Source organism: Bos javanicus, chromosome 20 (assembly GCF_032452875.1).
Source record: "Bos javanicus breed banteng chromosome 20, ARS-OSU_banteng_1.0, whole genome shotgun sequence".
NCBI classification, from domain to species: Eukaryota; Metazoa; Chordata; class Mammalia; order Artiodactyla; family Bovidae; genus Bos; species Bos javanicus.
In genome coordinates this window covers 4,105,017-4,129,159 of record NC_083887.1, presented here as the reverse complement: position 1 = coordinate 4,129,159, position 24,143 = coordinate 4,105,017, and the positions used below count along the sequence as shown (strand labels likewise).

Here is a 24,143-nt window from a genome sequence, read left to right as displayed (position 1 = left end):
CTCAGAGGCAGTTGAGGGGAGAGGCAGAAAAGGAGCAGGCCTCAGCTTCCTGGGCCTGGCTGTCCATCCTGGGAACTTGGGATCTGGTAGAAGTACAGCCTGCCAGCCCGATAGACACCAAAAATCACAAAAAGACCAGAGCCTAATTCAGGCTGATGGACTAAATGCTCCTTGAAAGCGCAGCCCTCCTCCCAAATAAACCTGCCATATGGAATTCTGAGGTCCACTGGCTCTGGCACTGATTTTCCACGGTCTGCAGCTCTCAAGCTTGCAAAGTGCACTCCTGAAAGAGGAATTTGGAAGGATAAAGTCCTTCTAAAGCAAAAACAGCAGATTTACCATCTTCTCTACACTGTCCACTCCACACCACAATCAGTGAGAATGCCAGTGTTCCCAGAAGCAGTGGAGCTCGGGATGAAGATGTCTTTTGGGGGTGGGGAGGGACAAAACTAGGCCCTGCCTGGAGGTTTGATTAATGCTGCCGGTGGAGACTGAGTTCCAAGCTAGGGAGGTGGAGTTGCGTTCTTTCATCTTGCAAACATTTCCTTGGGGCCTCTCGACACTAGTCTGTGCCGGATGCTGGGGGCATTTGAGACCCACTCCAGCTCTTTGGAAGCTCAGAGTCTGGCAAAGTCATCAGATCTATAAGAAGGCAGTTACAGCCCAGAGTAATGGCTGCAATAGTACACAGTGTTAGCCATGGGAGGAAGTGATGATATATCTGGGAGGCAGAGGTTCCTGAAGGAAGTGACATCAAGCCGGGCTTTGAAGGCTGAATAAGAGGTCACTGGCAGACAAGGTGGGGAAATAAATAGTTTATGCCAAGGATGTCAGTAGGAAAAAACAGAATATGTTTTCTTCTAGAGATGACAAGCCATTTCTCTGGTTGGGACGAGGAAAGTGGAGATGACTAGTGGGAGATGGGAACTTCCAAGGTGGAGCTAGTGGTAAAGGCTTGCTAACGCAGGAGATGAAAGAAACACAGTTTCGATCCCTGGGTCAGGAAGATCTCCTGGAGGAGAAATGGCAACCCACTCCAGCATTCTTGCCTGGAGAGTCCCACAGGCAGAGGAGCCCGGCAGGGAGAGTCCATAGGGTCACAGAGTTGGACATGACTGAGCGACTGAACACACACACAGTGGGAGATGAGGCAGGACATGCAACTGGGGCCAAAGAGAGGGTGAGCACTGGGAAGAGTGCATATAGGTCAAGGCAGAGTCAGGATTAAAATTAGGTTGGGGAGACTTCCCTGGCAGTCCAGTGGTGAGGAATCTGCCTTGCAAAGCAGGGGACATGAGTTTGATCCCTGGTTGGGGCAAGTAGGCCCACGTGCCACCACCACTGAGCCTGCACACTGTAGCGGAAGGTCCCACACGAGGCAACAAACAAAAATACTTTAAAAAGTTAGGTTTGGCATCTGGATGCAGGTTAAAAGGAGATATTGAGGGGTATCAGATTGGCTAGTAGCAAAATAACGAAAATAAGACTCTGCTTTAGACTCTGATGCTGGGAGGGATTGGGGGCAGGAGGAGAAGGGGACGACGGAGGATGAGATGGCTGGATGGCATCACTGACTCAATGGATGTGAGTCTGAGTGAACTCCGGGAGTCGGTGATGAACAGGGAGGCCTGGCATGCTGCGATTCATGGGGTCGCAAAGAGTCGGACACGACTGAGCGACTGAACTGAACTGAACTGAACCCGTATTATCTCATTTAGAGCTCAGAACAAACCTATGTGGTCAGTGGGTATTCTTATCGCATCTTACAGATGCAGAGATGGAGGTATGGAGAGGTCAGGTAACTTGCCCAAACTCATACGCTCGGTAAGAGGCGGTTGCCAAGGGCTTGGGGAGAGGAAACGGGGAGTTGGTGTTTAAGGGGTACAGAATTTCAGTTTGGGAGCATCACAAAAGTCCTGAAAGTGTATATATGTCAATTGAGAGAGTTGTTAAAACAGATAGCTGGATCCCATGTGTGAGACAGATAGCTCGTGGGAAGCTGTTGCACAGCACAGGACCTCAGCTCCGTGCTCTGTGATGACCTAGAAGAGGCGGATGGCAGGGGTGGGCTGGGAGGGAGGCTCAGGAGGTGATAGATGTGTACATAGAGCTGACTCATGTTGTTGTACAGCAGAAACTAACACAACATTGCAAAGCAATTATCCTCCAATTTTAAAATGTATTTTTTTTAAGTTCTAGGGATGGATAGTGGTGATGGTTGCGCAACAACGCGAATGCACTTAATGCCACAGAGCAGTATGCTTACAAATGGTTCAAATGGTAAATTTCATCTCATGTGTATTTCAGTACAACAGAAGAAAAAGGGAGGGTGGGCGTGGAAGGATGCAGGGATTGTGTCTCTGCTACAGGCAGGTAGGGGGACGGTGCCTCCTCCAGCCAGGCCTGCCGCAGCGGAGGAGGGGAAGACACTCAGGAGGACGGAGCACCAGCTCCACTGCGGAGGGCGCAACTGAGGACAGGTCTCATTGCCTTTCTGGGAAAACCGAGGAAGCAGGCTGATTCACAGACTTCCTCTAGCGTCTGCCCTCCACGGCTCTGCCTTATTAGGAAGGCTTGGCTCATGCACACGATGAGGCAAAAGGCACAAAAAAGCCAAGCCTTCAATCCACTGGACATTTCCATGTCCTTTGACTTGTAATTGTGATGCGGAAGAAGGTGCCTTACACGAGTTACATCAATGAGGGTCCCACAAAACAAATGTCACCCACAAACTGGGTTACAGAGGAAAGTTTATTGAAGAGTCTGTTTACAAAGTTGTGGGCAGGGTTCGAAGAGTCAAAGAAGGGCGCAATACAGGCAGGACTGTCACCACCCTTGGAGGGAAGGCTGGGAGAGCTGGTAAGGGAAGGTGGCTTTGGTAAGGACAACCCGGCAGGAAGAAAGTTTGGGAAGTGAATTCCCACACCTCTTTCTCCTCCTGCCCTCAGTCTCTTGCCAAGCCACCCCTCTATTCACCCAGCCCAACACGAAGCCAAAGGACAGGGAACCCATCAGTGAAATCCGTACCAGTCAGCCTCCAGGGTCAGAGTGGGGTAGTAAAACCTGGCAAGAAAGTCAGAGAGGCAAGGGGTGGCACAGAGCTAAAGGGAAACGGTACTGAAATCTCTAGCTGCCTGGCCAGGGCTGCTGAGAAGCATCTGCTCTGAAAGACCCCCACCCACTTTCAAAGGCTGACCTTGGACCCAGGGTGGTAAGGAGCCCTGGGCTCTCACAGGCCCAGAAAGGAGCTGTGTGGTTTTTTGTACCTGCTTACTACTTACTATATGGGAACATTGGCCAGGAGCCTGAACTTCCCATCCCTGCACTGTGTACGCTCATTCAGACGGTCTGTTCAGTCAACATCTCCTGAAAATGACTCACTGCGGAGCCAGAGCTGGGAGGCACTAGATAAAGAAATGTGGGGCAGCCCCAGGCACCCTCGGCTTCAACCCGTGATTGTGCCTAGGGCTGGCCGGTGACAGGGTCTCTCCCCTAGTTCTGTGACCCCAGAGGTTGCTCTCATTTGCCTTCTCGGAGTGTGAGTACTCTTTGCAATCCTATGGACTGTAGCCCGCCAGGCTCCTCTGTCCATGGGATTCTCCAGGCAAGAATACTGGAGTGGGTTGCCATTTCCTCCTCTAGGAGGTCTTCCCGACCCAGGGATGGATCCTGCGTCCACCGGTGCACCTCGGAAGCCCACCTCCTCTATAATATGAGTCAACCACTTTTCCCCCCCACAGTTGGCCTGAGAATTCAAAGAGAAATTATTTTTTACAAAACAGGAGGCACTGGGCCAGGCATGGAGTAAGTGCCCCAAATCTGGGAATCGGTGTTCTTGTTAAAAAGCACCCACTGCGTCTCCCCCCTTCACCACCCTCTTGCTCGGTTTTGCTGCTGTTATTGACATTATACCACACTTGCATACTGGGGGTGGGGGGCTCTTTTCTTGCTCCTCCTTGAATACCCATGGCTTTGGGCTGAGCTGACAATTACCAATATTTATAGTGCACTGACACGCGCTTAATCCTGAAGACAGCCCCGCTTCGAAGGCAGCAGTACTAGGCCCATTTTATACATGAAGAAATTGAGCCCAGAGAGGTTAAGCCACTTGCCCAAGGTCACAGTCGAAGAGCAGCAGAGCCCCCCTCAAATCCGGCGCCAGACCGCGGCTACCACAAGGGGTGAGGGAGGGAACGAAGCCACCAGTCAATCATGATCGCAGGGCGGACGCGCGCCCGTCCCCTCCCCCGACCGCGGGGGCGCAGCGCCGGGACAAAGGCCCCGCGGCGGCCGGACGTCGGCCAGCCGGGTCCGCGCGGGGGGCGGGAGCGGGGGCCGGGCCCTTTAAGCTGGGCGGGCCGGCAGCGCGGGGGGCGGGCCGGGGGCGGGCCGGGGGCGGGCGGCGGCGGCCGGGCCGGAGGGCGAGCGGAGCGAAGGGCGGCGGCGGCGGCGGCAGCTCGCGCTCGGCCCGGGCTCCCGATCGCGCCCGGCCCCTGGTTCCCGGCCCGCGGCGGCGCGCCCCCGCAACCCCCGCGCCCGCCCCCGGCCCCGCGGAGGAGCGGCCATGCCGCCGCGGCGCAGCATCGTGGAGGTGAAGGTGCTAGACGTGCAGAAGCGGCGGGTGCCCAACAAGCATTATGTGAGTGCCTCGCGGCCCCACGCCCCCTCGAGCCCGGGCCCGGTCGGAGGCGGCCGGGAGCCCCCCAGCTCTGAAAACTTCTGCCTCCTGCTCTTTCTCCCCCACCGCCCCTGCGCTCCCCCGCCGCCCTGCTGCTGCGCGGCCCGGGTCTCTCCCGGCTCCTCCCTCTCCCCCTCCCCCTCCTCCCTTTTGCCCTGTTCAGCTCCTCCACCCAGTGCTCGGGCATCGCCCCTCATCGCCTCTTTGCGTGCCATCTCCCCCTTTCCCTCTCTCTCTTGTCCCCCAGTAGTCCCTCCCTTTCCATCCGTGGAGAAGTCTGGCCCCAGCCGGTGTAGGGAACGAGAGGCTGAGAGAGAGGCGCCTGTTTCTCAGGCCGCCTGCCCTGTCCCTCGTTGTCCGGAGGCGCTCAGACCCGCAGTGCCCAGCCACAGGTAGCCCCGCCGGGGATCACCAGGTTGGCCCCGTCCTTCTGGAAGAGGCAGCCTGAAATCTCTGAGAATGGATCCTTTCAGTGCCTGCACCATGAAAAGGTTTTTTTTTTTTTTTTTTTTTTTTTGCCCCTTCTCTCCAATACTTCTGTTTAAAGATGTATGAAAGTTTTTTCCTGGTATCTCCCTGGCAAAATGAGAACTTGTTTAGAGCTGGCGAGGACTTGAGAAAATGGGCCGGTGTCCTCATTTTGCAGATGGGAAGGCTGAGACTCTGGGAGGCATTGGGTTCTGTAACAAGGCTGAGCTGCATTTGGTTTTTCTGTGCTTCTGGAAGATGTGCCTGGGGTAGACGGTGACCTCCCCCCCACCCCGCCTCCCCGCACATGGGAATGGATTCCCTCACCAGCCTAGGAGCTCAATCTGTGGGTTCGGAGGGCCCTCAGAGGGCCTCAGAGGTTCTAGATGAGGACTAGTGGGGCTGGGGGGTGTTGGGCCCTGGGGAGGCCTCTCTGCAGGAGGGAAGGGGCTCTGGTGTCTCTGGTGGTGAGAAGGGGGCAGTGGCAGCGCCTAGTTGCAGAGAAGTTAACCGGGAAGGGAAAAAAGAGCAAGAAGGAGGGAAAAAAATCCTAACAAAGAAGTGTAGAACAATAAAGAGCAAGGGGCGTTGGCTGGCTAAATTCAGCTCCTTGACATCTCGGCAAGTCCTCTTTGGGTCTCTTGTCTTAAGAGGCTCCTTCTTTTAAGATAGATCTACATGCCCTCCACAGATAGTCTACACAATTCTGAAAGGAGATAGCCGGGAATCCACTCTGCACTCCCTACAGAAAGGCTGTGCTGTGTGAGCCTGTATTGTTATTGGCTGGGCAGCCAGTTATTCAAGCCTTAGCCAGGCGGTGGGAAGCTATTTCCTGGACCTGTGGCATCTTTAAATAGAGTGAAGTTTCCCTTGATTCCAAAGCTAGGTTAAACTGTCTTTTTTTTAATCCCTTATTTATTTATTTTTAACTGTTTCAAATGCTGCCAAGTCTTGGTTTCTTGTTTGAGCTTGTTGACTGCTTAACTGAGTTGCCTCTTTGGTATACAGACAGTTTTTACCAACTTGGCAACAGGAGGAAGTCTGAAAGTCTCCATGCTGCCTCCCCCCAGATCTGTGAGCCACCAAGAACTGGGCGTCATCGTCCACGCTCCTGTCCTCTCCTATCACATCAGATGCAGGTTCTTAATTAAGCCCACTTGACAGATGAGAAAACTAAGGCTCAGAAAGGTGAGGTCCTATGCCTGAGGTCACAATCAGGGCGAAAGCGGGAATGTAAACCCAAGTCTGTTCAACACCAGAAAGTGTTTTCCACCAGGCCACACCATTTTGCAGATTTCATGCCCCATAGTTTCCCTAAGCAGACTCCCCTCAAAGACTAGGAAATCTGCCATCATTTGTGATCACTCTGAGGCTTTTCATTCTCTGCTTAGATCCCTCCCTACCAGTGTTTTGGAGGTTCTGCAGCTCTGAAGGGCATCTTTCTAAGCCTTCAACCACTTTTTAGGGGCCCCTTCAGATAAATCTCTACATATTAACATGGATTTCAGTTTAAATCTTGGCATCACAAGTTGCTAGCTTGTGACCTTGGTTTCCTCATCTGTAAAATGGGGGTAATGGTGCCCACTTCTTAGGGGGAGAGACCTTGTGACTGGCAGGGTTGACATTCCATAACAGCTAGCCGCCTGCCTCCCTGCCCTGTGGTATCCATGTCACTTTGGTTGGGAACGTGCCGACGTCATGTGAGGAGGATTTCACCGAGAATTTGTTTTTCTGCATGTGGGTTTAGTCACTCTTGTGATTCAAAAGGGCCCCCTCCCTTCCAGGCAGGCTTTTGGGTTTATCAGATGAAGAGGGGTAGCGAGTTGAACTGAAACCTGAGTCATCCACAGGAACAGAGAAAATTAAGTGCCTTGATGGCAAGAAGCCCACCAGAAACTGCCAGTGATCCCCACTCGTTCTCCAGTCATACCTGCCTCCGCCACTCTGGGAACTGGGATGGAGGTAGCTGCTGGCATGAGCCTGAACTTTCTCCCCACGTAGTGTCCCCTTATCTGCAGCTGGCCCAGCCGCTCTGGAGAGAGAGCATGAGCAGGGGAGTTGGCCCGTCGCGGGCTCTGCCACTTCCTGCTGTGCCACCTTGGGCTGCTGTACCTCTGTTTACCTCTCTGAGCCCCACCTTCTATATCTGCAAATTGTAAATACTGCTTTCCTCCAGAGCAGAATTTCTAAACCTTCACACTGTCGATATTTGGGGCCAGATCATTCTTTGTTGTTGGGGGCTGGTCCTGTGCATTGTAGGATGTTCAGCAGCATCTCTAGTTTCCACCCCCGAGATGCCCCCCATAGAGCGTCCCCCTCCCTAATTATACCAAAAATGTCCAAAATGTCCCCACACATGTCCCCCAACCTCTAACCCCCTGCTCCAATGACTCTATGAGAATATACAAGTCAGTTACAGAGGGTTCCCCACCACCTGCTCCCCATTTGCAGCTACTTTGATCTCCTCTGCTCATAGCTTGGTTGCCTGAGAAAGAAAAAGTCAGAGATGCTGTATCTCTCCAGCTGCACCTGGAGCTTAGGGCTGCCCATCAGGACTGGGCTACTTGTTCCATCTGAAATGGCATCTTCTCCATAATCAAGGCGGCATCTTTATTAGGCCTGGTCCCAGCCTCCTTCACCTTATGGGCAGACACATCATCAGTGGGCCCAAGGGCACAGCCAGAGGCCACATTTGGAGAATTCAGGCACAGAAGCTCCCAGGGCCTCCGAGATCCCAATGGATGGGTAGGGATTATTGTTGCCAATAATATCAACAGTATTATCATTTGGAGAGGACTTCCCTGGAGCCACTGCCCTCTGTCTGTTGGCCTTTCTCTGCTGGCATCTATCCAGGCTTTCTGAATGAATGGAAAGGGGGCTTTCACGTGTGACACCCTGAGAGACCCTCCCAGCTAGGTTATCTTCCAGCTTGAGGGGAGAAGGATGTGCTTCCTGTAGGTTTTGCAAGTTTTATTTGAATTGTCCCAGTTCCGGCACTGGAGAGGGAGGTACAGAAGCCTTGGGGTTGGGAAAACAGTCTCTGTTAGCAGGGGCCAGGAGACACTAGCTTGCTCTGTCTTGAGATCTTTAGATGTTAAGAAGAACAAGATGCTAGCAGTAGTTATAGAAGCAATAATCTTAATAGCTGAAATTTAATTTGTTGCTGTGGGCCAGGCATTAGATGAGCTCTGTGTGTTCATATTTAGTCATCAGAGTGGTCCTTTTAAATAAGTACTTTTCTATTATCAGATCAGATCAGTCGCTCAGTCGTGTCCAACTCTTTGCGACCCCATGAATTGCAGCACGCCAGGCCTCCCTGTCCATCACCAACTCCCATTGTTCACTCAGACTCACGTCCATCGAGTCAGTGATGCCATCCAGCCATCTCATCCTCTGTCGTCCCCTTCTCCTCCTGCCCCCAATCCCTCTCAGCATCAGAGTCTTTTCCAATGAGTCAACTCTTCGCATGAGGTGGCCAAAGTACTGGAGTTTCAGCTTTAGCATCATTCCTTCCAAAGAAATCCCAGGGCTGATCTCCTTCAGAATGGATTTCTATTATACTCATACATAATTTTAAATATACAGATACATGGAAAAAGTTAAATATCTATCTACCATCCAGCTGTCAGATCTTTACATTTTTCCGTAGTCAAGTCATTTTTATTTTTTAAGAAATAAAATCTTGCAGCTGCAAAGCCCCCTGCGCATTCATCCCAACAAGCTCCCCTATAAAACAAATCACAGTATCCTACATTTGGCGCTTGTCGTTCCCGTGCACACTTTAAAAATAACCAACAGACATGATTTTTTTAATTCACTAGCTTTATTGAGGTATGATTTACATACCATAAATTCACCCATTATAAGTATACGGTTGGCTTATTTTTTAAAGAAATGTATAGAGCTGTGCAGCCATCATCTCAATCCAGCTTTATCATATGCCCATCACCCCCAGAAAGATCCCCTGTGCCCTGGGGCAATCACTCCCCTTGCCACCTAGGTCCTGTGTACCTTTTAATGTTCTTACCTTTTCAGCACTCCCCAGGATCTTATATGGAAAGTTTTAAAAACTGTACAAAAACATACTTTTGCGATCTATGTTGGTATATGGAGCTCCAGTTCATTTCAACTGCTGCTTCACATTCCATTTATGAATATGTTTGTGTTGGTTCATGCTTCTGGAGGAGACTTTTAGAATGCTTTCTTTTAGCTGCTTTGTACATACAGCTCAGTATGGGTCAGACCCAAGGCTCAGACCCAGCTTACTGGGCCTTGGGCTTTGTGCATTTTCAGCTGTGCATTCAGTGTCCCTGGGAGCGGTGTTTGTGTGTCTCTTTGCTCTGGGTCCTTGCTAACACTCTGAATTGTCAGACTTCTTGTTGTGGCCCAGTTGTGTCCGACTCTTTGTGACCCCACAGACTGCAGCATGCCACGGTCTGTGTCCTTCACTATCCCCTAGAGTTTGCTCAGATTCATGTCCACTGAGGCAGTGTTGCTATGTAATCATATCATCCTCTGCTGCCCGCTTCTCCTCCTGGCTTCAGTCTTTCCCAGCATCAGGGTCTTTTCCAGTGAGTCAGCTTTTCGAATCAGATGGCCAAAGTATTGGAGCTTCAGCTTCAGCATCAGTCCTTCCAATGAATAGTCAGGGTTGATTTCCTTTAGCATTGACTGGTTTGATCTCCTTACCATCCAAGGGACTCTCAAGAGTCTTGTCCAGCCCCACAATTCAAAAGTATCAGGTCAGTGCTCAGCCTTTCTGGTCCAACTCTCACATCCTGTACATGACTACTGGATGGACTCACATCCCCTGCATGACTTTTTAGTGGGTACAGAATAGTATCTCATAGCAGTGTGTGTTTGCATTTCCCTGCTCTCTAGTAAAATTAAGCACCTTTTCACACCTTTCTCAGCCATTTGAGTTTCATCTTCTGTGAGTTAATTGCTTGTTTTATCTTTTGTCCCCTTTTTCAGTATATTGAGTTATTGGTTTTCTGCTAATTTATAGGATTTATTTATACACTTGGGATCCTGGTCCTTCATTAGTGTTCCTGTTTTCCCCTTGAAACCAGAGGTTCAGAGTGGTACAGGCACATACCTGAGGTCACGCAGCAAAGCATGGCAGGGTGGGGATCGATGTATGTGTACTCAGCAGCCCTGTGATCCCACCCCTGAGCCAAGTGACCTTGGGTGGATCATTTAAGCCTCCAGGCCCCAGCTTCTGCATCCTGGCCTTTCCTCATCTCACTGTCCGCCTAGCCTGGATTGACGAAGCACAAGCTGCCGCCAGCCCTTAGTCATTGTCACCCCAGGAAAGCTCTAGGTTGATTGTGCCCTGGAGTGACGGGTTGGCAGACCCTGTGCTTCTGGCTTTGAGACCTCCCTCCTCACTTGCCATGCTCTAAGAGCCGAGGGTCTCTCCTCTGAGCAGCTGACTTTTGCAGGATGGATCATGCCCATATGAGGCATTATCAGCATTCTTGTTTCAGTCTATGGGAGGCCACTGGCTGGCAGGCTCAGTGGTCTGGAACGAACTGTGAATCTGCTGCCCAAATTAGCTACATTCTGCTTTCCAGCCTCCCCCGCCCCTCCCCCCAGACATCCTGGCACCCCATTTTGCAGAAACATGCAGGGCAGGCCAACAAACTTGAGTGAAAAGAACTTGGGCGTCAGAGACAAACATTTCTGCCTTCAAATTCTGCACGGTCTTGGGTGACTCACTCAACCCCAGGCCTTAGATTCCGTATGTGTAAAATGGGGACAGTGTCGCCCTTCTAGGATGATTGTGTGCTTGTTTAGATAATGTATGCACTGACCGTTCTCCATCCCTCCTGCGGAGGGATAACTGCCAGCTCCTAGCACGTTTCTTACGGCTGCACCATTGCTTCGTGAAGGAAGGACCTGACTCTGAGTTCTCTTCATGAGCTCCCAACCTGGGTGACCTCGCACAGCAGCTCCCCGAGGGTCTGTAAAATAGGAGCAGTAATGGTGCTTACCTACAGGGACTTGGTGCTCCTCACACGCTGCTGAGCCTGATGCCTCCTGTAGAAAAGGCACTCAATCGTTGGCCGTCATGAAAACTACTATTAATGATAGTCATTGCCATGATCCACCTCTCTGCCTCTCTCCTGCCTACTGCCCTGGGAGCCTGCGAGTGTTTTCTCTACTCCGGGTGCTGCCACAGGCAGGCCACTTGCTGTCCTGAGAGAGGCCCATGAGCGAGGCAGAGCCCACCTGCCTTCCGTATAGGTGGGTTCTGCGCCCTGTCTGTGGCACACAGTTAGTGCCCTCAGGAGACATTAAGGCCCCTCGGGTAGGTTTGATTTGTTTGTTTGTTTGTTTCATTGGCTATTGGCTTTGTCAGCCATGCTGTGCCATCCTGCTCGCTCTGGTCCATGGCTGCAAGGAGCCAGGCCCCTCACCTCACCTGCCAGGTCATCCTCAGCCTGCCAGTCTTATACTCTGGACCCCTGCACTTGTCTGAAGATCCAAGAGGGTGAGGCTATCATAGCTTCATATTTACTTAAATGTCACTTTAGTTCAGACTTTGAATCAGTGCCATTCCTTGCTCCTGGTAAGCAAAGAAAGTGCACCAAACGGCCTGGGTTCAAATCCCGGCCCGGCCACCTCCCGACAGTGTGACTTCAGACAGATTACTTACCTTTTCTGCACCTCATCTCTGTTTCCTCATCTGTAAAGTGGGAATAATAATGGTGGTTCCAATTTCATTGGGCTGATGTGAGGACGGAATGGTCCTGGCACACAGTAAGGGCTTAATAGCTCTGAGCTATATTAGGAGTGTACAAACGTAGTATCATTTATGATAGTAAAAGTTGGAAACCACTTAAACACCCACCAGTAGAGAATAAGATAAATAAAACACACTATAACCTTGAGCTACAAAGAGCTAGAATACCATCGAGATGGCAAAAATGCGTTCCATCTTCTGTCACGGGAATGTAAAATAGCAAAACCAGTGGCAAAACCACGTGCTCAGACTGACTCCCACCTGGTTACAAATGAAAGCTGAAAAGATGCCTCGGTGAAAGCACAGAAGCATAGCTCATGAAATATATGTCACTTTCTTTTTGCTCATCTGTGCATTTCTCTGTTTTCCAAATGTTCTGCGGAGAACCCATATTCCTGTTTTTAGTTAAAAATTCAAAAAACAGCAAATGCTCACTTTAAAAGAGAAGCAGTGCCAGGCCATGGCAGCTCCAGCCAGGTTCCCACATCCCCGCCCCACTGTCCTGTCCTGAAGCTGCCGAGTTCTCCAGCTCCTCCGAGAGCCTGTGCTCTGCAGACAGGCTCTGGCCTCCGAGACTCTCCCCTGACTCGTCCCGCGGAGTTGGGGCTCTGGGTGTGGCTTTCCAATCCTTGAGCCCAAGAAGTGGCAAGAGATGAGTTCACAGTTGCAAGAGGGAAGAAAGTCCAGAGCAGATGCTTTTCTGGTTGAAGTGCTCCTTGCTTGGGAGCCAGGCCCTCTCCCCACCGGGAGGCCTGGGGTCTCCCACCAGTCGGCTGGTGGGGGGAGCTGCTGCAGCTCCCCAGGGGCTCTTATATCGCTAGTGCTTATACTGGAATAGGTTGGAAGGGTCTGCACCATGAGGTCATAGGGGCACCAGAAAGGTCGTTCAGGTTAGAGGTGTGCCCCCACACCCACTCCCCTGGACGGATCGTCCATTGGCTTGTCACCCATCCGGAGGTGCACAGGCGCGTCACACAGCAGAGTCATCACACGGCCAAAAAGGCCTAGCGGACTGTTCTGTGCACGGACGCTCGTATCCTGTTGCAAGTCGTCCATGCTTTTTTCCGTGAAGAAAGAGCTCTGGGGAGGCGAAAGGTCTTACTTGGTGGTGTGACTCTGTTTTCTCCTTCCCCTGGGAGGCCAGGGCCAGCTGCAGGTCACTGCAGCTATGAGAAGGGCAGCCGCCAACTGAGCGTCCTGTCAGCCTGGCGGGCGCGAGGCTGAGGCGTGCGCGCCCTGGCCCACGGCGAGGAGGCCTCTTCCGGAGGCCGTCAGGGTGCGCGCGCATCTGCGCCGAGACTGGGCCCGGGGCTGGTTCTGTTCTTCACTCACTCTGGGACCTCAGCCTTCTCCTCTGGGAAATGGGCGGCTTTGGCGGGGAAGTTGCATGAGCTTTTGTGCAGAGTGCCTGAGGGCGCTGCTGGCACGGCTGTACCTTGGTGCTTCCTGGCCTGGGGTTGTGCCCAGAAACTGGGGCCCTGGGGTTCCTCTCAAGCCCTTGTCAGTGGGGTCACCCAGACCAGGGTGGAGCTGGCATCCCTGCCCTCTGCTGGTTTGTGGGGACTGGCTGATGCGATAGACGGGAGGCCTGGGGTCTCCCACCAGTAGGCCTCTGGGGAAGCGCTGGTGCCGCTCCTCAGGGGCTCTACCCGGAGCCCACAGGCCCGAGCTTTGCTGGAAGCCATCCTCCTTTGGTCCCATTTTCCAAGCTACAGGTGTTCTCTCCTCATACTTGCTGGCCCAGGTGCAGACCTGCAGACAGGAGATGAACCGAAGCCTGGGGCCTTTTTCATGTAGCGAAGGGACAAGGGACCAGAGATCCATCTACTGTGTGTGTGTGTGTGTGTGTGTGTGTGTGTGCGCGTGTGTGTGCGCGCGCGCGTGCGTTTAGCGGTTGGGGAGGCAGAGCTCTCCTGCCAGCTTTTGCAGGCCTCTCTCCGGCCGTCCCAGAGCCTAGGGCTGCCAAATTTACCAAAGAAAATACAGGATGCCCAGGGAAATTTAAATTTCAGATAAACATACAAAATTTGGGACATACTTATACTAAAAAATCATTCATTATTTATTTGAAATTCAAATTTCCCTGGGCATCCTGTGCTTGATCTGGCAAGACTGCTAAAACTACCACTTTCAATAAGACAACTACCAAGAAACGATCATACTTCGTGATTCTGACAGTTCTTAAGAATTCACTGAACACAGGTAAATCCCTTCAGGGGCCAGGCGCTTTTGAGCAAAGAGATGACACCCAGATGTGCAAAGCGGGGATTCAGACCTCAGGGAGGCCAGTGTCCTGAGAGATAGATGGATGGCAGTTTAGGACTAGTCTGGCACTGAGGAATGAGCAGGGACCTGTGCCCCTGGATTCTGGGAAGCTGGACTTGGAGAAGGCAGCACGGTACCCAAGGCTGCTCACACGCCATAGGAGAGACGCTGCCGAGTGGCAAAGGGTAAAGGGCTTCAGGCGGAGAGGACAGAGGACAAGGAAGCAGCAGCCCTGGCATCTGGCATGTTTGCAAAAAGCAGGAGAGGTTTGAGTGATGGAGATGGAGCTTGATGGGTGGCTGGGGGCCCCAAGGGTCTGGGGGTTTCTGACTGGGCCAAAACCCACAGAAGAGTAAAAGCAAAGGGGACTCCCTGACAGTCCAATGGTTAAGGCTCCACCCTATTGCTACCCGGGGCCTGAGTTCAATCCCTGGTTGAGGAACTAAATTCCCGCAAGCCACATGGTGCAGCCTAAATAAATAAACATACACTCTACCTTTAAGAAGGCCATGCCCTGCTCCTCTCACTTCCCCCCCTCCTCCCACACACACATACACACACACACACACACACCCAGCCAGTGCTCAGAATCAGAGGTGTCCCAAATGAAAGTTGCTGGAGAGGTCAGGAGGAGCTGGGACTCAAAGACACTCCCCCAGCTTGATGGGTGGGGGGCACACCTTTCATAGGAGAATGGAAGGGGCAGACACACAACAAACCTGGGAGGCTAGAGGGAGAGAGCACCTGTGCACAGGAGGACTGGACACCTGTGCACAGGGGGACTGAACACCTGTGCACAGGGGGACTGAGCACCTGTGCACAGGGGGACTGAGCACCTGTGCACAGGAGGACTGAGCACCTGTGCACAGGAGGACTGGACACCTGTGCACAGGAGGACTGAGCACCTGTGCACAGGAGGACTGTGTGCAGACAGGAGAGATGAAGTCAGAGAAGGAGTGGAGGATGGGAAACAGAGAGGGGTCTGTGAAAGCCAGTAGGGCTTCCCTGGCAGCTCAGCAGTAAAGAATCCCCCTGCGGTGCAGGAGGCATGGGTTCCATCCTTGGGTCAGGAAGATCCCCTGGAGATGGGGATGCAACCCACTCCAGTATTCTTGCCTGGAAAATCCCATGGACAGAGGAGCCTGGCAGGCTATAGTCCATGGGGTCACAAGTCAGACATGACTTAGCAACTAAACCACCACCACCAACACCATGAAAGCCAGTAGGAATTCTGAAATTTGGGAGGGATTAAATAACTCCAGATTAGTTTGGTTCTCAAGACTTAATAATTACTTATTATTGTTATTATTGAACAGCTTTCATTTACTCAAGTGCTTATTATATGCTCAAAAGCTTTTCATGCTTTATGTCGCAGAATCTGAGCAGCAGTTCTGTGAGATAAGGAGTATTACTCAGGATTCTTGGGTAGCAAGTGACAGAAATGAACCTAGCTAACGTAAGCCAGAGGAAATGTATTGGATAAATGGCTCTGGCAGGACTGGCTTAGCCCCCCGTCACAGACAGGACCTGGCCAGCTGGGGCCATCCAGGGAGTTGAAACTGCCAACAGGCATCAGCATCACGAGAAGCAGGCCCCTGCTCCATCCCTCGGTCCCTGTGGCCACTCAGGAGTCCAGTTCCAGGGAGAGAGAAACTGATTGGCCCAGCCGGGTCACCTGACCCTCCTTTGGTTAGGAAGGGCGAGGAGCTGTGATAGACCGGCCCACCGAAACTGTCGGTAGTTGTTGTAGGGGACTTGGGGTGCTGTGTTGCTGGAAGAAGTGGGGCATGGCGCCCGAATGGGTGGAAACAATAGATGTCTGCTACGCAGGCACTGTTACTAGCCCATTTCACAAACATGGAAACTGAGGCTCAGATGAAGTACTTTGCCCAGGATCACACTCGGCTCTGCTGCCTGTCACTGAATGTAAAGAATGGTACGCTCAACTCGCCACCACCTCCACCCCTCAGACTTGCCTTTAAAGCACATAAGGATAGGATTTTCTGTTCCGCTTAATTAGGCAGAATTGCAGGGACCCCCCTGCCTGCTCCACTGACAAAGAAAGCCAGAAGCCCACACACTGGCGTCCCCGTTTCCTCCTTCCTGGCCAGGGTGTGAATCAGCAGCGGTGGCGTTGGGCCATCCTTGGCTGCCAGTCAGTTGCACAGATGTGGTTTGTTGTCTGCCCTGGGCCAGGCCTGGCCCCAAGCCAAAGAGAGGCTGAGATGACCAGGCAGCCTTTGTCCTCACAGAGGTCACCATCTGTTTAGACCGTGTCACTACAACGTAAGGGCTGTGCTGGGGCCTGCTATAGGGCCATGGGGACAAGGCAAGGGGCCGAGGCCTGGCTTGCCTGTGCCCCGCTAGGACAGAGAGGCGGCATTCTGAGCTGGGGTCCACCGGAGATGGATGTTCCCGGACAAGGAGAGCCAGCTAGCAGAGTTCTTAATACGGGAAGAATTTGGAGGGTCCTTGGACTTCGAAGGGGGAGGAGTACATCTTTATCATCAACAACCTCCAATAGCAATTTAGCGTTGCTTTCCTTTATGAAGACAGCGACCCTTGGATATTTACTAATGCCTGTGACTTTGTCACAGGTGGAAATTCACAGGTATTCCCACTCACTTTACAGTTGTCTCATGGACCCCAGTAGATCATTTACACTTACCCCTGCTTCAGAATCATGATGCTTTTTGACCTACTGCTGGATTTTGTTACTTATTGCATTAATAAAGTGTGTGTCTATTCATTGTCTTTTTGAAACATTTTTATTCAGTATTAGTTTCATTTGGAATGTTACATGCTTTATTCATTTTTAAGTTATTTTGAGAAGGGGACCATAGATACCATCAGATTGCCAAGAGGCTCCATGGCACATATACGCAAAAAGATGAAAGACTTCTGGGTAGAAGTGTCAGAGTTTGGGCTTGGGAGTCAGGCGGCAATTTGACCTGGCCCTGCTAGTGAGTGGCTGAGTGTGTGACCTTCGTAAGTGACTTCTTTGTGCCTCAAGTTTTTCATCTGTAAAATGAGGGTAAGAATAGTACCCACTGTGGGTTATTTCCTGTAAAGGGTTTAGAGCAGTGCCTAGGACATAAAGTACTGAATAGTTACCTGTTAGTATTATATTTATCATCATCATCATTCTCATCCCCTAACGAATGATGTGCATTTTTAATAAGCAACCTTGGACGATGTGACATGGGTGGTCTGGAATGACCTCACCTTGAGAAACAGTCTCTAAATGGACACACCCCCTCCTAAGATTTAAAAGCAACATTCCCTGAAGATTTATGTATTCGGATGTTTAGCAGTGTGGTGATTAAAATAATATTGAAAATAACATCAGTGCTTATCAGAGGCATGATTAAATAAATGGACTACTGAAGATCCTTCAAAAATTTTTCTCAAAGAATTTTTAATGAAATAGGGACTCACTCACCATATAACACAAGTGAAAAAGATCATATATACAATGTGATCTTAATTTCATAAACTAACGTATAGAAAAAGGATCTGGGAAGAAATACACCCAAAGCTTCATCTCTGGTGGTAGAAACATGCATGCTTGTTAAGACCTCAGACTCTGCCATCAGACTTCATTACCAGCTGGACGGAACAGGTTACTTCACACACTGGGTCTTACTTTCCACCACTGCTGAGTGGAAACAGTAATGCAGTGTAGCCTCGTAGGAAACACGATGGAGACCACTGGTGGTTGTGAGCAATTACATTGTTTTATATTTTTATGTATTATGCCAGGTGTCTCTAGAGGGGAGAGGACTGGGTTAGGACCAGAGTCAGGAAAGCGTCCTGAAGGGAGGGAGAAGGAGGGACCCCCCTTCCCCTGCTCCGTTTTTTCTGTCTCATAGACTTGTATATGAAGCCCCAGAAGGGGTTCACATCAAGGCTAGGAGGAATAATCTGCTGGGTGAGGAGACCAGCAGGGCACAGGTACAGGGGTGGCCAAGGAATCCACAGAACCTGACCTTTGGGAACCACATGCAGTTTCATGCAGGAAAAGGGGCTCTTTGGATGTGCAAAGTTTGGTACCCACTTATGCAGCCTCCCCTCCTTTATCTGGGGTGAGAATCCCTAATCCTCTTCTGGTACCCCTAATAGATGGCTGTCCCCAGGGTTTGAGAGCTCAGTCCCTCTACATTCTCATCTGTTTCTTTTCTCCCTCATGCCCTCAAGCCCAGGGGGATAGGAAGATGGAGCTGCACTTACATGGAGGAGGCAGATGTTTAAGGAGTATCCTAGACTGTCTTAATTGGCCTATATCTACCTGTCACCCAACCAGGGCATTCAGCTTAGATGCTTCCTACTGGACCAAGCCTGTCTCAGTGCTCCTGCATTGGGTCTAGTTGTCTGTTAACTTGTCTCCTCTCCACTAGGCCCTGAGTCCCTCACAGTCCAGGACCTGACCCAGAACAAGTCAGTTCTTGTTCTTTCAATGAACCCTCTTAGTCCCAAGGTCCCATGATTCTAGGGTGATGGCCATGGATGGCATCCTTCAGCTGAGACAGAGTCAGATGCCTTGTGTTGACCCGCTCCTGCCACCAGACCAAGCATTGTGTCATAGTGGATAAGGCACAGTCCTTGGAGGCAGCCAGGCCTGGGTGTAAATCCTGTCTTTATTACTTTCTGCCTGTGCGGTTTAGGGTTTGTTACTTAACCTCTCAGAACCTCAGTATCTTCTTCATCTTTAAATAGAGGAGTCATACCAGTAAGTGACACATAGCAAACCCTCAAGAGTCCAGTGGACATGGATGGAATACTATAACCCTTTGGGATGCTACAAGGTCAAACCGTATGAAATTGCCAGTTTTTGACTTAACAAATGGCAATTTCACTTAGTTCAACCTAATAATCTAGTTTGATTTGGGCCTACGGAACCCACTCTGCTTGCACGGCAGGGGATTAGGGGCCACCACTCTACCAGGCATCTTATCGAGATTATCCCTTTACAACAGCCCTGAGAGACAGGTAACACTCTTCCAGTCATCCCTTGGTATCCATGGGGGGCTGGTTCCAAGGCTCTTGTGGATACCAAAATCCATGGATTCTGGAGTCCCTTATATACAGTGGCATAGTGTTTGCACATAACCTTGTTCAGTTCTGTTCATTCGCTCAGTCGTGTCTGACTCTTTGCGACCCCATGAACCGCAGCACACCAGGTCTTCCAGTCCATCACCAACTCCTGGAGTTTACCTAAACTCATGTCCATTGTGTTGGTGATGCCATCCAACCGTCTCACCTCTGTCGTCCCCTTCTCCTGCCTTCAATCTTTCCCAACATCTGGGTCTTTTCAAATGAGTCAGCTCTTCACATCAGGCGGCTAAAATACTGGAGTTTCAGCTTCAATATCAGTGCTTCAAATGAACACCCAGGACTGATTTCCTTTAGGATGGACTGGTTGGATCTCCTTGCAGTCCCCTTGTGTATCCTCAGCAAATACTTTAATCGTCTCTAGGTTACTTATAATACCTAATACAATGTAAATGCTATGTCAGATCAGATCAGATCAGATCAGTCGCTCAGTCGTGTCCGACTCTTTGCGACCCCATGAATCACAGCATGCCAGGCCTCCCTGTCCATCACCAACTCCCGGAGTTCACTGAGACTCACGCCCATCGAGTCAGTGATGCCATCCAGCCATCTCATCCTCTGTCGTCCCCTTCTCCTCTTGCCCCCAATCCCTCCCAGCATCAGAGTCTTTTCCAATGAGTCAACTCTTCGCATGAGGTGGCCAAAGTATGTAGATAGTTGTAAATACAATGTAAATGCTATGTAAATAGTTGCCGGCAAACAGCAAATTCAAATTTTGTTTTTTTGGAACTTTCTGGATTTTCTTCCTCTTTCTTTTTAAATCTGAGCTTGGTTGAATCCACAAAAGCAAAGGGCTGACTGTATTAGCATCCCCACTTACCAGATGGGGAAACTGGGGCTCCTAAGTAGCTTGCTCAAGGAAGTATGTAGCCAGGGTTGGAACCCAGGTCTGTCTGAGTCTGTGGCTGTTTGCTTTGCTGCTGTCTTGAGACGGGGCTGCCTGTCTCCCCGTGGAGTGGCAGGAGAGCTCCCAGCACTCTCTTGGAGCCCCTGACCTGGGGGCTGGCAGCTATAGACTGAAACTCCCTGAGCTGCCGCTGTGGGATGCCACGGTTCTTGTTCTGGTTTGGACAGTTGGCTTCTGCAGTTTCTGCTGCAGTGTCTGTAGCTTTGGTTGGGGACTGTAAGGGGCATTATGGAGTCAGACAAACCTGGGTTTGCATTCTGGCCCCCTTCTCAAGCAGCGGTGTGGCTTTGGACCCACCATCAGTTCACCATGCTGTGAAATGGGATGGACGGTAAGCCTCACTCCATAGGGCTCCTGAGATCAGAGTGAAATCCTGAGGATTTCACAAGTGTTCATTAGTGTTGGTCCTCAGCTGGAGAAGCCCTGTGAATCCCTCCAGATTCAGAGCCTCTCCAAGCTCCACCAACAGAATTAGGTCCTCCTCCACCGTGCTCCATCAGTGGCTGTAAAGTGCTCCCTGAGGGCCTGTGGCCTGTGAGAGGATTCCACCACTCTCTTCTCTGCTGAGTACCTACTGTGTGTCAGGCACTGTGATGGGCCCTTTAGGTGTGAACCAAGACCCCAGGTAGCGCAGTGGTAAAGAATCTGCCTGCCAGTGCAGGAGATGCGAGATCCCTCAGTCAGGAAGATCTTCTGCAGTAGGAAATGGCAACCCATCCAGTATTCTTGCCTGGGGAATCCCACAGACAGAGGAACCTCGTGGGCTCCAGTCCACGGGGACACAAAGAGTCGGACACGACTGAGCACACACTCAGTAAGACCCATGGGACCGAATGTCCCACCGTCCTGGTTGATTTCATGGCTGTGCCACATGGCACGCAGGAGCTTAGTTCCCTGATCAGGGGTTGGACCCGTGCCCAGCCCCCTGCAGTAGAAGCACAGAATCTTAACCACTGGACCACCAGGGAAGACCCCCACAGCCCTGGTTTAGATCTTAACTCTGTCACGTGCTGGCCGTGTGGCCTCGTGCCAGCCAGTGTCACCACTCCCCATGCCCAGTCAGCCAAGTAAACTGGCCGTTTGGATTCTTTTGCGTTACTCAGCTTCATCCCTGCTGCCTGTGCGCTTGCACACAGTGGGTGCTCCGGGTGGCTACCCAGTTCTCCCCGTAGGAGAGGCGCTGATTTAAAATCTCTCAGCTGCATTTCCTGCATTGCCCCGGGCTCCTCTGAGGCCTGGCAACCTGGGCCATCTCCACGAGCCCTCAGTGCTTGCCCTGGAGGCTTTCCTAGAAAGCTAGCCTTCAGGTTAGTTTCAGCAGAGCCTGGGCTCCGGCTGCCAACACCTCTGCTTGCCATTGGAAAGTTCCCCGTGCCGCTCCGGCCAGATGTGTGCAAGGCCATGAGCTGGCAGCCAGAGGCCCGGCTGATGCTGCAGACCCGGTCCAGCGAGAGTTTCCACCAGCTCTGAGTCTCCGTCTAGAAGAACAGAGGGGCTGGGCCCCCTGGCCCTGCGAGTGGGTCATGCCCATCCTCTGGGTGAGACCCCAGCAGTGAGGGAAAGATGGGCTTCAGGGAGGGCAGTTGATTGGATTTCACAGCGAGACATTCCTGACTTTTCCCTTTAACATAGCTTGTCTCGACAGATTTGAGTCAGCCTGGAGGGGGCTGGGGGACAGGCTCAGCCTGAGCCTCTAGGGCCCCATCTCTGACAGAGTTATTAGTGATTGCACTCGCAGCTTCCTGTAAGTCAGGCTGTGTGCCAAGATTCTGCCCTGCATTAGCCTGTTGAATCCCTAGCCAACCCTGTAAAGTAGGTACGACTGTTCTGTCCATTTTACAAATAAGAAAATGGAGACTCAGAGCCATGAAGTGACTTATGAAGTCCCACAGCAGCGGTAAGCTATAGAGCCCAGAATCACACCCAGGTACCCGAAAGCCAGTGCCTTTTTTTTTTTTTAATGGCGTTAAAGAGTAGTTGTTAATTTTAATTTTTGATTTATATGCATGCATGCAGGAGGATTCGGAGAAGGCAATGGCACCCCACTCCAGTACTTTTGCCTGGAAAATCCCATGGATGGAGAAGCCTGGTAGGCTGTAGTCCATGGGGTCGCTAGAGTCTAACACGACTGCGCGACCTCACTTTCACTTTTCACTTTCATGCACTGGAGAAGAAAATGGCAACCCACTCCAGTGTTCTTGCCTGAAGAATCCCAAGGACGGGGAAGCCTGGTGGGCTGCCATCTATGGGGTCGCACAGAGTCAGACATGACTGAAGTGACTTAGCAGCAGCAGCAGCATGCAGGAGGATTCCCTTTTTTGGTATCACATTCTGTTAGCTTTTGTGCGTGTATAGGTTCTCATAACCACCACCCCAGACAGGAAGAATGAGCCCATCACCTCCTAAGAGTCCCCTCGGCTGCCCGGACTCTTGGATGATGTGAAATGCTGCCTCCACCCGCAGTTGGAGTTGCTCCTATGCTGTTCTCTTATTCTCCATCGCCTGCCCAGAGAGGTCTCGGGGTGAAGAGTGGACCTCTCTCCCAGGCTGGGCCCTGTGCCTGCATTCTTCTCTGTAACAAAGCCGATTCTGTCTCTAGCATGCTTGGCGGTTGAACTGTTCACTCAGCCATTCCAAGAGCATTGTTACCCCAGACTCAGAGCCTTGAATGAGGCCACCTTGATTTATGACCGTGTGGCCCTGTCTTGGCTTTCTCTCATTCTGCCCGCCTGCCTCTCCATCCGCCTGTTGGTCTCCCACTGGGCAGTTCCTGAGAGCAGGCGCAGCACAGACTAGGGTGAGCCCTACAGGCCTGGCTTGAGGGCCCCCAGGGGAGTGGGCTGAAGTCATGTGAACAGATTTCCCGGAAGAACATGTGCTGAGCAAGGGCAGCCCTAGTGGGAACCTGGAGAATGAGGGTCTCCAGGAAGGCTTCCAGGAGGAGGCGACCTCTGCACTGACTCCTGGGAAGTGACGAGTTGCTATACAGGTGAAGGGAGAGAAGATGCTCCCTCCAGAGGCAATGGGAGGCGCAGGGGTCACAGGCAGGGGAGCACCTGGTCAGGTGGGAGCAGGAGGAGGCCCCCTAAAGACCTGACATGCCTTTGTTGTCTTCACTGTCTGAGAGCTCCAGAAGGGTCAGGACTTCTGTCTTCCTGGTTCGTGGCCGTATCTCCAGCCTTTGGAAGGGAGCCTGGTACACAGTAGGTGCTCTATATTTGCTGAATGAATAAATGAACTGAAGTGTTTGTAGCAGAAGAGAGACTCAGTTCTACTTGCACTTTAGAGATAAACTGGACCTGTCTCCCACCTCCCAGCTTGGCAGCCCTCTGCCCGTAGGCACAGTCTGAGACCAGCCTTATCGCCCACCTGAGCATTTACTGTATGTCCTAGGGGCGAGGAGTACAGTCAGTCCTGAACCAGAGCGTTCTATCTGCTGCTAACACCACAAGCACTTGTATTTGGGCCCCTTTCCAAGCATTCACTTAATTGAAAAGATTGAAAAGAAAAAACCTTGGCTGCCAGCCGCACTCTGTATGTCACTTGCTGTGGCGCCTGAGCTTGGCAATCCTGACGCTGACTCGGGACAGGAAAACGCTGCCTGGGGCCAGGCCTGGCCTTGGGGATCTGGGAGGAGGAGAAGGGACTTCGGGGGCTGAAGGAGCTGGGCTTGAGACTGAGGTCGCCAGCTTCCCAGCTACCTGGCCTTGAGCATGGCAGCATGGCCCTGGGTTTCCACCTCCCCCACCTGAGGACGGCCCCACCTTCTGACAGGCCTTTCATGATGATTGACATGATGTTGGTAAAATCCCATGGGCAAAGGAGCCTGGAGGGCTACAGTCCATGAGGTCACAAAAGTGTCGGACACAAGTAAGTGACTAAAGAACCACAAAGTGCCCAGCACAGGGTCAGCATGTAGCCAGCAGGTTTCCTGGCATGGATGCTGCTTTTATTTTAGGCCCCCA

General features: G+C 51.6%; 1 protein-coding gene across 1 annotated transcript in view; it reads left to right on the top strand.

Annotated features, from left to right (window-relative positions):
* The first annotated feature begins 4,473 nt into the window (after positions 1 to 4,473).
* Positions 4,474 to 24,143, top strand: part of SH3PXD2B (SH3 and PX domains 2B) — a 122,756-nt gene continuing 103,086 nt past the window's right edge. Inside the window, exon 1 of the mRNA XM_061393217.1 lies at positions 4,474 to 4,639. Coding sequence (XP_061249201.1) covers positions 4,565 to 4,639 — 75 coding nt within the window. The 5' untranslated portion in view covers positions 4,474 to 4,564. The remainder of the gene's footprint in view (positions 4,640 to 24,143) is intronic.